The 15,789-nt window shown below is 36.5% G+C and overlaps 1 protein-coding gene across 1 annotated transcript; it reads right to left on the bottom strand.

The window, feature by feature from the left end:
• Positions 1-6,907: 6,907 nt before the first annotated feature.
• LOC117207507 lies at positions 6,908-14,195 on the bottom strand. The gene is made up of 2 exons (XM_033447808.1): positions 13,779-14,195; positions 6,908-7,916 (listed from the first exon to the last, which is right to left on the bottom strand). The coding sequence occupies exons 1-2, from the start codon at positions 13,890-13,892 to the stop codon at positions 7,668-7,670; spliced, it is 363 nt and encodes a 120-aa protein (XP_033303699.1). The 5' UTR covers positions 13,893-14,195; the 3' UTR covers positions 6,908-7,667.
• Positions 14,196-15,789: the final 1,594 nt, after the last annotated feature.

Raw genomic sequence — 15,789 nt, 5'->3', positions numbered from 1 at the left:
CAAAAATAGCGTCGATAAATATTGTAAATTAAACGAATCTCTTATTATCGCCTTATCTTCTGTAAATATCTATATCCATTGAAATATCCATTTTGCGTGTTTCCATCATCAAACTAATTCCAAACGAAGGAGAATTGTCTAACGCCCATTAACTCCAAAAACGTTCGGGATGATAGATGTTATCGTGACAAGTAGCGTGCCATTCTGTAGTACCCTGGGAGACATCACTAACTGTTACTACTGTAAATGAAATATGCCAGACAAGCAGAACATTCCGCTATTCATTTGTTCGTCGAACGGAACAATAATAGCGAAGATATATTGCGCTGTAAACGATACGTAATTCCTATGTTTATAATTCTATGTTTCCATAGAAATCTGTCTTTCTTGTTAATGAATGTTAATGAATCGAAAGATTAGAAAATTTATTGTTAGAAAATTTAGATTTCGTGTGAAAAAGTTATAAATTAATGATAACTTTATTATAACATAATAATTTATAATATAAATTCTCTTTCCTAAAATTCTGCTCACACAAATACCAATAAATAAGATAGTTGCCTAATCTACTTTTCATTAAATACTAAATATATTGAAAACTCATTTAAAGGGGATCGTCCACGGTACTCTGGTCGTAAGATTCTCGCAAACAATGTTTTCGCAGAAATAATCCAACGTTTAGAGTGAACTCAGTTCAGTTGGTCGCGAATGGAACAAAAGCTGGTGAGATTATTCTCTTCCTGCGGGATACTTGAAGCGCAAGAAACCGAATAGAATTCGTGCGATCGATCAGAAAACAATTTACATGAATGTGTCCGCCTCGCCACATACGTCTAGGTCCGCAGCTGTTACAGAAAGAAGGATGTGCTTAAGACGTCACGATTCAGCTGGGAAATTCTTCCTTTTATTCCCCTCTTGCGTGGTCACCTTTGAAGCGACCTTACATCGCTCTCGTTGCACGCCTCGTTCGGGAGTTTAATGCATTTCGAATTTCCTCCTCTTTCCAGGCAACGTAGCCTTTCAAAGAACAGGACTATCGTCTTTCTGGGACTCGGCACTCATCGTGATTGCCCGACTGTGCTGCGATCATTTAAAAAGATTGTACGAATTCCATGCTCGGACAGTGTCAATTTTCAGTTTCGAGCTCTCGCGTTTCTAACATTATGTGTATCCTTTGAGGCTCTACAACGCATCGTGAAACACCGATGCCGTGGATTTAATTTACGATGAATTTCAAAGTGAAAATTGCGACTAACTGCGACTTTCTTTTATTGTACAGGGACTATTGCAATAAGATGGCAGCCCCACTTTCCCCTTAATTTGAGTAAAAGAATAAAAAAGATAACGAAAAACCAATCATTATCAAATCATTGTTTGTAATGTACTATAAATTTGTGGTCGGATATTATACACAGCAATAAATTGATTTTGTACCTAACTTTAACCAAATCCTTACTCGAAGGAAAAATATTATCAAAATTGAAGAATAAACTTGAAAGTTGTAATCTGAAATGCTCAAGACAACGATAATCATCTTGCCCACAGACGTGTCAATTCATAGGAATCTTACTTCGTATGTTCCCATATTCGTCCATTAAAGATATTTAACGTGGAACTTGTTAATGAGATAATTGTTGCATATTATCAGTAAATACTTTGTTACATATTTTCTATCGAAAAAGCGCGTTATTTTACGATTCTCGTTATAATTTAATATTACGTCAATAGTACCAAAGTAGTGTCGGACAGTGACTAGTCAGCCAGTAGATGTAACGTCTACAGATGTCTTTGAAAGTGAAGTTCTATGAAGACATAATGATATCGAACAACTGAGAGTAGACATTCTTTAAACTAAAGGTTATCCAAGCACTTTTCTTGGTACTTTATAAATGCATCAAAAGAAGGTAAAGCTTATGTAACATCCTCTAACAAAGGAGAAGTGGAAGTGACTCGTTTAAAAAGCAATGTGGGCTCATATCAGATAAGGTCAAAACCGCAGTTCTTCAGAAACGTGTTCTTTCCGAGATACCCTTACAAAATGTTGCACGAGGATTCTCTACAATGACGAAATGGCGACCTTTTTAAAAATTAAATTTTTTAATCATATAAATTGCTTTTAAGTTCTAATTCGAATTGCTTTTGGTTCGATTTTGTTGGAATTCGGGCAATTTCTCCACGATAGCGGACAAAAGAAAATTTTCAGTTGAAATTTTTGTATGCGAGTAATTTTTGATTTTACCTAGACATTTTTTATCCTGGTAATAGTTATCTAATTTACAATTTACAATTACATTTTATATAAATACATTTTACAATTTCATCTTTTTTTGTATCACTTATCTTTCAAATTTTCTTTTGTCCGCCATTGTATACAGGATTGCTCAATTTTCATTGTCGAACTTGGATTTTTACGTATAAAAGGAGAACGCATTTTGTATACACGGAAAAACTGAAAAGCCGTTATTGAAATTTCGAATGATTGGTAGTTTGTGGAAAACTAAATAGATGAATGAAAACGTGTACTAAATTTATTTATCTACTTAACTTTTCTTACGGTACAGAAAATCAAGATCAATTTCTACCGAAGCATCTAAACACGTTCAAAGAAACCAACATCAAACACGGCGTCTCGTAACTTTGCACCTTCGACAAGTAAACTTCGAAAGTCTCAACCGTTGCAAGGTTGGAACTACCAGCAAAGGTATCACACACACGTAGAAACACAGGCTGGAAACAGAGCGATGTGTTCGGCTGTTAAATACGTCCGTTCTCTACAGAATTGCACGACATCCCGAAGACGTTGAATAAATTATGAAGCATTATCCTTCGTAATACCGCAGCGATAGCGTGACGCGACGATGTTCTCGATGTACTGCATGTTAACTTAATGAAATACAGCTGATTCCTCTAAAGGAAATAGCTTCTTATCGATTGGATTTGAAGATGATCAATAAATGCAGGAAATCTGTACAAAACAATATATTTCAGTTTCTAGGTTTGTGGTTTTTTATTTCATAAAAATGATCGTGTAATTAAAAATCGTACTTATTAACTCTGCACGATTTTCCAATTTTTCTGCATTTTAATATCGATATAAACTTGCATCTAATTAATATGTAAACGCTATAATAAATACAACAACGCGTGGATACTTTTTGTAGCCATTGTAGTTATTTCTCCTATCGTAGACTTCAGAACAGGAAATACATATTTACCTGTGCGTTGTCGTAAGAACGACGAATCTCAACAATTTATATCTTCCAGTGTATCCTTACGACATATGGGCTCAATAGCTAAATCTTCCCTGGGGTTGAAATTTTGCCTTCTTTTCCATGTGAAACGTTAAAGCTGCAAGTTCGCTGCCGCTCAGCGAAATATAGCAGAAAGAGGAAACTTAGAAAATAAGGCGTCTGATAAAAAGGAGCACTTTGAACGCGATCGAAAAGCATTCTAACGAAAGTTCGCGTCATCGAATTTCTTCGTCGAAAACTTCTTCTCTCGATGGAGCTAATTAGCGGATCGCGTTTCCTATATTTATAGCTGAACCGATGTAGTACTTGGCGGAGCGACGATCTTCGTAGCAGCTCGTATATCATTGCGGCCTGAATGCGCCGATAGCTCGTCGAGTATCATGGAGATGAGACGCGGAAGGAGAGAGAGAGAGAGAAAGAGAGGGAGGGGGCTATATATCCGCAAATTATTGAGCCGGTTGGTTGGCTTTCGAGTCGTATGGCTTGATTGAACTCGGCAGCAATGCACACGAGATCGTTAGACGATGGCCTGAGTATCGATTCTGCCTTGCGATCGAGCCTACAGTGTCGCGTATTGTCGCGTATACCGACTGGTCTCTCCATTTCTCTCTCTTGTTTCACGCGGCTAACACCGTGACACATCGTTCTCTTGCTCGTTCTCGAGAAACGCGACCAGGTAGATAGGAGGGAGCCTCGACGTGTCGAAGTCACCTCACTGGTGTTAATCACGATTGATTGTTGTGTTCTGGGACGCGTGTAACTTTCGTTGTCGCTCGAGTGTCTGGTCGAGAGACTGGTAACCAGACGGCGGATTTTCATGTAAATTTATATTTTCGAGAATATTCTTAAAAAGAAGTAAAACCTTGATGGAGAATCGTTTGGCTTGGTCAATTAATGAATTGGGTCTATCTGCAAGAGACGCGGAGAGATCATCGTGCAATCGATCACTGTGCATTCTCCTCGCACGAACAGCGGAGGGATACCGATTACTATACTACGAAACCACGACGAAGCTATCGCAGGACACACGAGGAAGGATAAGCAGTGCGGAACCGTGCGTTTACCTGTAGCGAGACCACGAAGCTGCTGTTTAAACGCTCTGTTCGACGACGATTGTAGATCTACGACGATGGATCGAAGCACAAGTAGAAGAATTAATAAAGCATTAAATTGTGAATTGATGAAAAAATGGTTCATCTGTGAAATATATTGTAACTCAAGTTCTTATGCTTAAGATAAAAAAGACAGTGCAGGATAATTCCAGAAATGGACGAGATAGATCGTGAAGAAAATTTTGAAATCCAACTCAAACTGCTATTACTATAACGTATCATAGCAAAGCTCAACATCTTCGTTGATTAATTCCCATTCGTAACAGGAAACTTCTTTATTATGAAAATCTATATTATGACATATAATAGAAATGTAAGTCTTTTTCTATATTATAAAATTGAATACTAAACTCAGATAATACGCGTAAGAGTAAATCATGATATTTCAAACTAAATGCATTTAATATTAATGCGAACCAGATCTGAAAATTTAATGCTGACCTATTAACAAAACGCAAGTCACATCAATATAAATATGAAAATATTGAAATATGATGAATATTAAAATTTCTTTGTCTGCGAGTAGAAAGTTCTTCGAATCTTTTAAAGCTTAAGATTTTATTTGATAGTGTACCACCATAATCCCCGTAAGCAGTTCGTAAGTAAATGAAAGTTATATTGAAAAGACGACGTTCTGAGATGTCTAAAAGTACGTTGAACAGACTATGCACATTTTAACAGTATCGTAACTGATAAAATATATAAGAAATATTATCGCATTTAATATTTGATAAGAGGAGGAAAAGAAATTTCAATGCAAAAGATATTATAAATAAATCAAACACCTTGAAATATTTAAAAAACGTTAATAGTAATGCTTAAATTAATATAATTGTTAATTACTTGAATTAATAGTATAGCGATTAACAATAAATACTGTTAATAATAAAATTGTATTAACAACATCAATTCAAAGAATCTGCCTTTTTCTCATTCGATTTTATCGCTTTCTTTTCGTTCGCTCTACGCTATCCGCGCGATTCATTGTAAAATTGATAATGCACCATGTCACGCGATTATCACATAAAACGAGCACAGCTGTATACCCGAAGCAATCACGGAAACGCGAGAAACACGATGATTCAGGAAGTGCTTTATGATACGTTTGCCGGCGATATCGATCGATATATTTCTACAGGCATGTATCAATGAAACCATATTGTGTTTTCGTCGCGTGCATTAGGTCGCAAGCTGACCACTTCGAGATACGCGATGTATAGTCCGCTAAAAGGATTTGACAAGATATAGAGAGACGAATACAGAGGTGAATTCTGCTTATCTGGTATCATCCTACTGTAGTTAGATCAATGGTACAACACACAGTATCTGACACTGCTAACAGTGAATATACTATTGGCAACACGGTGATTGACACGTTCAACCTAGCCCATTTTCATCAGTCTAAAATTGGAAACTAAACGATACTGTCAATCATGGATTATTCAGAATGAATTATTCTATAGCACTGATTCTTATGATTCTTATAAGCCTGAGCAATGATAGTAGTTATCGGAAAAGTGCATTCACAGAATGTCGTGTTGAAATTATTTTGATTAAACGTGTATGATAATTTTCATAAAATACACGACAATTAAAACAAGACCTTCGGGTATGTTCCCTTTGTAAATTTACATCGGTGATAATACGAGAATAATTTTGCATTCAGCAAGTGAAACGTTTTGTTCTAACGAATTGTTTTTAAGCAACACGTGTCTTTTCTATTTTCGATTTTAATGCTATTTTCTGAAACACTTCAAAGAGATAAACCTATAACTCAGCTATAAAATTTTCCCACTACTCCTTGGTCCATAACAAAACAATTTATAACACCCGAAACTTTTCGTTTACGTAATCTTCTTCATGAAACTTTAATTAATTAGTACGAAAGTTAAATTAAGTTCTTTACACCTGACTTGAGAAAAAATGACCGATACAAAGCACAAGGAATGATCTGATATATGTTTGTATAAGTATTGTGTAGAATCTTATAAAAAACAAGCAAGTAATACTTTTAAAGCGTATACGTAAAGCGTATGACTGAAAATTTCGCAATTAGTCTAACAGGCATAGAATTAATGTTGGTCCAACCATCTGCCATAAAATCCTCTTTAATCAAAAGTCTAGCAAATCCTTGATTAAATATTTTATTGAAAGTAGAAACGTGTTGCAGCCACGAATTAATCGAACTGGAACTTACGTGATTTTCAATGATATTTGTGGAATTCAAAGCGTACTACTTCTCAATTTTCTATGAAATTTGACTAGTTCCCGCGTAAAGTTGCGCTTTTCGTATGTTTTTTTGAACGAAATAATTTAATCATATAAGGATTTATCGTATTTTGCAAATTCCAATATTTGTTTAAAATGCCTAAATATTTTTTTATCAGCATTTTTACTGAATTATATTTATGCAAATTGATATTTTTACAAAGATTTTGATATTATTTGTACTTTTTTATTCGCGTTCGTCTTTGTCCATTGCTACACAGTTGCGCTTGATACAAATTCATCGAACAGCACAAAATTAAACAAATGTAGTCAAATATCAATGAGTGCGCGGATTTTATTAATCAAAATCAATGATACACGTGGCACGGTATCGCAAAATCAGCTATGTAAGAAACGGAGCAGAATTTTCCACGAGATCTGGTATTATCTTCTTTTATGGTAGTCAATCGGCAGCGTCAGATTGCGGGATTGAAATCAAACCTGGCCCAGCAGCTTCCCTTTCAATAAATCAACCAATACCGGAACATCTGGCCTTCTGAAACTTCTCCCTTCCTTCCTGGTCCTTTGAACCGGAATGAAAACCTCTTGGAAGAAAGGGAGCGAAGCTTTCAGTCTGTTTAGGTACGCAGAAGCAATCATCTATCCCTGAGGCATAGAAAAGGGATCGTTAAGCGTTTCTCGAGAATTTAGCGATCATTTGCTCGCTCGTTCTTTAATACTTCGTTACACACTCGAACGAAAGGTAATTAGCTGGCCATGCAGCGCAACCTCTGGGTCTTGACTTCGCTTCATCCCTCCCGTCTCGCCTCCTGCGCCAGCCACTTCTTCATCCGTGGCCTCGTTTCCCGGAAACATTAGAATTAGCCGTGAAATTAGCATATTCAGAAGTTTTGCAGTTTAACGGACGACTTGTACGCGCTCCAGACGAGCAACCTCTTGCCGGCGGTTGCACCGGATGTCTTAAAGCAGCCCCTGGTGCAAACAATGTAGTCACGTCGTCTTTCGGACGGAAAAACGTCTCTGTTCGGGCTAATTATCGCAGGTGGTAGAAAGGGATATCCAGCGGATATCCGGGTTAACGAAGAGTCGTGAACGGGCAACTTCTAACCTCCGATTCCTTCACCGCCGCCTTTTCGCTAAGAATTCCTCCTTTTGGCGCGATTCTGCTCAGCGAAATTCTTTGAAATTGTGCCGCTTCCACGAAGCAACTGGCTGAATTGTCCTTGTAACCGAGTTTCCAGTTTGCCTCTCGATTTCGAAATTCAACACTTTCCCGCTCTTCACTGCCGTTTTCTACGACCTGTTGACTATATTTCCAGCATTTCCGAGAAATATAAAATAGCAGTTATGTCTAATGGATGTGTATATAGACATATATATATGCCTAGATATTTTTCAAAATTATTTATACCATTTAGCGGCGATTGTTGTAACTAATTGAGGTCTGAAGTTTACTTATGCAAAGATCTTATTTCGTGTAATCTTATTTGCTTGGACGTGGCTCTTTGTTAAACGTGACGTTATAATACCGTGCATTCAACAACGGACAAGTAGCGATTCTCATAGCGCGACTATCGTTACGAAATTTCTTGCAATGAAAAGCGTTATACCTCTAAATACGCCTAAATGTACGTTTTGTATTACTCATTCTCGTTTGTTATTCCTTTACTTTTTCAAATTTCAAATCGCGAGTATTTTGATTTTCCTATCCCGTAGTAAAATGTCAGCATTGATTGTTTTATTTCTATTTTATTGTTAAATACAGCTATTTATATATTTTTTAAAATAATCTCTATACTATAATAGATTTTCTAAACTATTCTGTTCACCGAATCGTCAACTCGTCGCGAAAATCGAAACAGCCAGCAAATCGATATAACGGTACATGATTTTTCGCTCAACTTGAGAAAAATATTTATTTAGTTTTCCAATGGATTTCATTTGCATGGATAAATGGCTGTATGCTTACAGAAAGAGTCATATCCCGTGGCCGTTGTTGCTATCGATTGAGAATATTCGAAAGAACAACAAAATCGGAGAAATTAAATACGAATCCACCGCTCAAATTGTGTTTCTAGAGATAAATACTTGTTTGCCTCGAATTCAATTCGTAATTTACACAGAGAATTTGTTGCGAAATTATGCGTACAAACTCTTGCACCAGGAAGCGTTGTACATCAAATTGAAATGATTTTTGCACAAATAATTTTATCTGGTGCTGCAATTGAAAAAAACAGTTCATACGTTGCACACCATTAAAAATATAAAAACTTCAATCGAAATAGATTGAGTCAACAATTTTTTCTTCATCGCAATTTACGTATTTCTGTTTTTAGCGAAGTGTTATAAGGTGAAATCGATCTGTTACTAACGATTACAAATTTTATAATCTTCCGATATTGAAAGTCATTGAAATTGAATTCCTATTTAACAAGATTACGCTAAAGCCGAATTTCATCGCCTGGTCTTCCGCTTCATCGAGATTTTTCCCATCAAGATGGTTCCCTGTCATTAATTAAACGCCACTTGAGAAGGAGAAAAGCTTTTCCCTTCCCAAGAAGCAAAAGTTGGAGGATTATTTACTTCGACCACCACTCCCCAATAATGTCCCTACACCGTGGGCTTCGGCTGCCAATCATGAGAACTTGCTAAATTACCTGTGTTCCGTTCAGCCATCGAATTTATTTCGTCGATACAATAATGGCAAAACTTTTCTACTCTTGGCTGTGTGTGATTGAAATATCTAACAGAAGGAATTTTTGTAACGTCGAGTAACTCACAAGATATACAGACTAGACTCGCAACTTTCTGTTTAATCTTTTTTTAACTCTAACTGAGAGAGAGAAAAAGGCATAAATGGATATTAACCGATCGAGGATCAACATTCCGTTAACGCAATAACTCATCCGTGATCTTTTCCAGTCCATCTACACGTTATTGGATTCCATTTTTTAACGTCGCGTTTATGAAAGAGAATGCCGAGGATTTGTTTAATATTTTCCGTCTTACTTTCTTCCGTCTATCTAAATTCTACAGTGTCACGAAGTTTGAAGGAACTGCAGAATTTATGTACGTCAATATGCTAAATTATTCATCTTTCTTAAATTATGGAAATTATTCTTGTGTTGGAAGAAATGATAATTAATTTATAACGGGCTGTGTATTAGCGAAACACGAGTAGACAGCAGTAGCTAACGTTTTTTTTTCAATTAATTAGATTCTCGACGAAACCATGCATATTTACGCGCGGCTGCAGCAAAGTTTCGTAGCCGGGTATGCAAAATTCAAGAGAACGCCCAGGAGTCATATCTATTTCATCGACAGGTTTCAAGCTCGTGCTGGAATTTATAGCAGCGTTGAAGCTATCGCCGGCACGGAATTGGTAAAAAAGATATATATATTAACGGCGTAAAGTTTACTGCTTATTATGCTTGAAAAATATGTGATATCGATCGCATGCAAAAGGATAATATTATTTACGTTTGAAAAGGAGAAATATTAATCTGATAAGGGAAGCATCGAGGTATCATTTTCAATGGAAGGTACAGCGTATGAAAAGCAGTTTTGTTAAATCGAATATGTTTTCCAATGCGACAAACATTTATTCGGATTATTTCGTACTGTCATCGTTTCGTAGAGGATCCTTCTACTTGGACTGCAAAAAATAACTACAAAAAGTGGCTACAAAAAGTTTTTGCACGCGCCATTATTTTACAATCAAACGTTTGCTCGCAGTATGTTTCATTTTCGAGGTATCAATTTTTTGCAATCATGTGATATCATATCGCAGAGAAGAAGATATTTGGAAAAAAAGAAAAACAAGGAAAACCGTACCTAGAGTTAACTATTCCTTTTATCCAAGTATCGTGCAATTAATTCGTACTAAAGTGAAAACAAAGCTGCACTCGCTGTGGATACGTAGTTAGTGAAAGCCCGAGGCTAAGGAAAACGAAAGAAGGAATTGTATCAAGAGCAAGCACGTCTAGAAAGGCGAGCCCGAGAAACAGGGAGCAGATTCGTTTGCCTGGATCTACAAATCTCAGTTTGGTTCAATCTTCCTTCGCGCTAACTGGACGCTGACAACGAAACGATCGTCAGAGTTACAATGGATTTCACAGCGCTTTATAATCGAACGGAGGTAATCGCCGCCTCCATTCCAAGTGCAATTACTGGCCACTGTTCGAGCGTCTCCAAAGCCTGCAATTAAACTTTATCTTTAATCGATGTAACCCTGGGATAACGATCCTTTACAGATTTCGTCCAGCTTTATAAGTTAAATTCAAGAAATCGGGATATTAATTGTCAACTAGAATGTTCGAACGTGAAGCCAGATTTCGTGGATGCGATAGTAAAACGTCAGCGAAGAAATACCATTCATGCAGAAGGAAGGTGTCAAATATGATCGTGAAACTTTGGAAAATTTGAAACACGCGAAAATACGAATTTCAAAAACTCGCCAGACGTCTGTTCTCTCTCTGTTCGATGGTTTAATTTATATTAGCTCCATTTATGCGAGCATACAGTCCCTTCTACAGAGAAACCGTGAGAGAAAAAGTTCTATTGAAAAGTTTTATTCCGATTTTCAATTTCCTGCCCTTTGAACTACCTGTTTCGTATGTAAATAAAAAATGTATTTAAAAAGAGAAAGAGAAGTGAACGGTAGGGCACAGTCTTTATCGAATAATAATTCTTGTTTTATTCGAAAGAAGTCTTTATGAAAGTAAATGAATGAATGAACATTTTTTAAACACTATATTTTCCGTGATTCTGTATTTACTTCACTCTCTCGAGCGAATTAATTGCTTACTTAATATGTATTAAATCTTCTTTTCGTGTTTATGTTTTTAATTACTATTTAACGAGTTTCTCGCTTCCTGTGTTCCGAAGAAGATCGCGACTCACTCCCCTAAAACGTGCAATGAATTTTTAAATAGTCTCCTTTTAGATTCTCGAAACTATACGTACATGTTTCTTTGCTTTTGTATAACACGTAACTAGACTGCGAATTTTTATGCGTTTGTAGAAAATTTGAAATTGTGAAATTGCACGGAACACACGGAACGCGGAAAAATGTATAAAATATCCAGAGTATAGTGCTATAATTTTTTACCAGGGTTCTAGCCTTTTTCACTCTTTAAAGTATAATACGAACGTGCGTGAAAGTCCGCGGTCTACATATAACGTTTCACACTTTATCAATACACGTCTTTCGTTACAAAATTTATACTTAATAATTAAATATTCCAAATCGAATAAAAAAGAGGGGAGATAGGAGACACGAGTGGAAAGAATGGAAGAAATGAAATGAAAATACAGCTGACAATCGAATATTTTGCATCGTTTAACTCGAACCACGTCCAACGATTCGCAAAGCAGAAAACAATCCGTAGACTCTGTGCAATGTAGCGAATATAACGTACATGGTGTTTTACACATTTCGCCAATAGCAACGGTTCCGTTGTAATTAAACGACGGTTCTTCGTAATTGAACGACAATGAATAATGCCACGTGGAATAGAGCAACGTGTCTTTGTGGTAATGACGCTAGTCCACAGCTGAGGATCGCGTGTAATAAGTTAATTGCACTAATTACTCGTAACTCGACTTGAAATTGCTTCGATGTAATAACGAAATTTTCTACGATGAAACGCTCCTAGTCGGTTATCATCCGCAAACTTGCGTGGCACGCTTGCACTTCGTTGAATAAATTTGCTGACCGTTAATTTCAATGTTTTCGGAGTTAGCGTTAAACAAATTTGATATTTGATCAAACAATATTGTTGACTAGTCCAGCGCATTTTCTTTGAGTGTCTCTCTTGTTCGTTGCGAGGCATTACAATTTAACTAGAATTACGAGGCATCGTAATTTATTTATTAACGATAAAAAGGCAAACGTTCCATTAATTACCTAGAAAGATTATTTAATTAATTATGTAGACTGTGTCGCATTAAATCGTAAAATGTACAAAATGTCACTTCTTCAAATGAAACTTCTTCTCGTTGTGATTTGTTTTATTTAGAGAACGCTCACTAGGAGTATAATTTAAGATAAACATAATTATGCGTTCTTACTGTATCGCGGAATACAAGGTGAAAGTTGAGTTATTTTTGGAAAAAGCAAGTAGAACGACGCGACCTAAGAAACGTAATACGAAGACGAGAATATTTTCTTTCAAATTTGGTATTACTAACAATGCTTAGAAGTACATGGTCAACACTCAAACGGGAGGAGAAACTTATGGTATATCGCCAGAGGCTTTCTTTTTAGCTCGACAAAAGGTTAAAATTTACTGTTTCTTTTCGCATTGTTTCGCGAACTATCCAGTTTGAAAGAAACTGCAAGAAACTTTGGACATAAACGGGAACCTCGGAATTAAGTCGATAATTGATAAAGTTACATAACGTATCGATCAATAAATTTCCATAGTTAACAACTCTTAATTAAATTCAAATTTCTTTAATACCTTGATGTTGCGAAGAATTTTCGTTTCATGATTTATCTTATTTGGAAATCGACGACAGCTTTCTTGGAAAATATCGATTTTAAAATTATTGTCTACGCCATTTTAGGTATTACACCGGCGGTTTCCAATCTTTATGCTACTACGTCTCCACGAAAAAAAAAAATATTTTTTTGCGCCTCCCTATCTCTTATTTTTTTAATAAATATAATAATATAGATACATTTTAAATAATAACTTTATTACAAAAAAGACTGGAAACTACAATTAACAGAATAATAACAAGGCTGTAACATATACATGCGTTACGATTTGAAGTTTTATTTATTGGTAGATATTGTGGCATGGAAATTAATATTTTATTAAAAAATTTTTGACGCCTCCCAGATTGGAACCTGCTGAGTCACAATATCAATTTTGATGTAAATAATTTCAAGAAAACTCCATAATCTCATTTAATGAAGAGGCAGCTTTGTTAATACGCAACTGGTTGATAGGATATCGTACTTGCGTATTTTAAAATTGCTCTTATTCGAGGAGCACATATATACGTCTTCCCGTACCAAACATATATTTTTTAAGTAAAAAAATCTCATGCCATGATTCTGGTTAAGGAGCATGAAAAACAAAAAAGAAACGCAAAGAAAAACAAAGAAAAGCAAAGAAAAGGCGGTTTGAGACGGAAGGCAAAGGGCAAGAGAGGAAGAGAGAAATTTATCACGTACAGATGTCTGCGAAGATACATCAGGATAATGAGATCCGTGCTCCTTTCTCTGCCATAAACTTGTAAAAAAAAACTCGACGCCGTAACAATGTCCCCTGGTCCACGAGTGATCCATCCTCGTTCCTTCTTTTTACGACGGATTCGAAGAGGCTCGGTGTCGGTGGGTAACGAGTGACAGTAGTTCCTTACGGCAGCGCTCAGGTTCAAGAACTTCGTGTGGGAAACGTCGTCGCCGACCTTGCAGCACAGACTGTCCAGCGTCCACTAACGTTTCCGCATTTTTACGAGTGTCTACTGTCGACCAGATTGCGATCGATTGCACGCTGACAGAGGAATTCATGACTCTAAGCCTGTGTGAGGAAACCAGAAAATACTGGAATCTCTTTGTACCACTGAACTAAATTTAGTTAGCAAAAGTTTAGAAGCCAGAGGTTGCAAGTTATCGATGTTGATAGAAATCAATGAATATTAAATTTAATAACAAGTTAGGTTTAATAACAAATAACCTGTTTAATAACAGGTGACAAGCTTAGTGATAAGACGAGTGAAGATAAGAACAAGCTCTCGTCAAAGTAGAATTATTAAAGTGCCAATACGTAACGAGACTGATCTAAAATAATTATAGCCGAGGATAATGTAACATTATATTTTTATGAGTATAACGTATCATATAATCTTACCAATTATTTGTGAATTGTTGATTGTTAATTATTATCACAATATACACGTGCTAATACATGTACTAAAACGTGCATGTGTTTATATTGATATGTCGTTGTAATTGAATACGTGGATCACATCTGATCAGGAGTCCTTTGATTAGTAAAAAGCACAAAGATGAATAGATTACGGTTGAAAACCTGATTCTTTTAAAAGTCTGAAATAATGGGAGAAAATAGAGAAAATATATTACTTTCGAAAAAATTATGTGCTAATTTAATACAAACTATTAATAAATTATATATATGTCGGAGATGAAAGAACACCGGAGCCTTTGGAATTTTGGATAATCCCGCAACATTGTAACCTAGAGTCTACTATAGTTGTAATTAAACAATTGTAGTTATTCAATCCGATTGTAATTGTTCGAGATTAGTGATAGTGAGCTTTGGCTCGAGGCGACAGTCTGTTGCCCAACGTAGCCGCGGTCAAGGGATGAACGCTTTGTCTGGTAGAGGCATGGAGTAATTCTATAGCTCTTCTTAAAAAGGAAATAGTTGTAACACTCGACAGTAAACATTCCAACGGTCTCTGTCCTGTAGCTCGCCACACGCAGACCCTATTCTTCGAGTAAGATGATTGCCAGAAATCGATGCATCTCCGCAGTACATGTTCAGCTAGCCCGAGGGCCCATTATAAATCTTAAGATATAGCTAACTAAAGTCCTTCAAACAGACAAACAGTCTTTGTCCCAACTATGAGAAAATAGGGGAGGTCTATTTTTTCAACGAGCGGCGTCTCCCACTAGCAACTTTCCCTCGAGGGCGGCTAGCATCTTTTTCTAACCACCGATATGGAGATTGACCAATTAGCAGCAACGCCAATTTCCCTTACTTTCTGAACGAAGGCTTTTCTCGACGAATCCGATGATCTCGTGTCCTTAGACACACCCCAATATAGCTTTCCTCTGTGGCATCATCGGGACGGGAAAGTCATTCGATCTCATCGACGAAAAGAGTAACCCTTTACGACCAGTGAATATTACGCATCCGACTTAGATTTTGTGAGTACGTTCATCTATCATCCCGTCGACCGCGGATTCGTTATTGAACCTAGGATCATTGTCATTAGTTTCTCGAGTACCTAATTACCACGGTTACTTGTCCGGTTCTATAATAATCGTATTTACACTAGTCAATGTCTTTTCTATTGCATAACGACAACGTGTAACCCAAACGAAGATTCGTTTCACGCCCCTAACCCTAATTCTAATGTAAACCCGACATATATATTATATATACAAGAAAGTTCAGCTTTTTTGGATAACTTTAATTCAAGCGTTTGAATTAACC

Source organism: Bombus bifarius, unplaced genomic scaffold (genome assembly GCF_011952205.1).
Source record: "Bombus bifarius isolate JDL3187 unplaced genomic scaffold, Bbif_JDL3187 scf7180000008033, whole genome shotgun sequence".
Taxonomy (NCBI): Eukaryota; Metazoa; Arthropoda; class Insecta; order Hymenoptera; family Apidae; genus Bombus; species Bombus bifarius.
Note: the sequence above shows the minus strand (reverse complement) of the source record. Positions and strands in the feature narration are given on the sequence as shown.

Excerpts from the sequence above, each read along its gene's own strand:
- LOC117207507 (XM_033447808.1), bottom strand. The coding sequence starts at position 13,892 with ATGGATCACTCGTGGACCAGGGGACATTGTTACGGCGTCGAGTTTTTT. Across the intron at positions 7,917-13,778 it reads ATGTATCTTCGCAGACATCT|AAATGCTGGAAATATAGTCA; the intron begins GTACGTGATAAA and ends TATATTTCTCGG.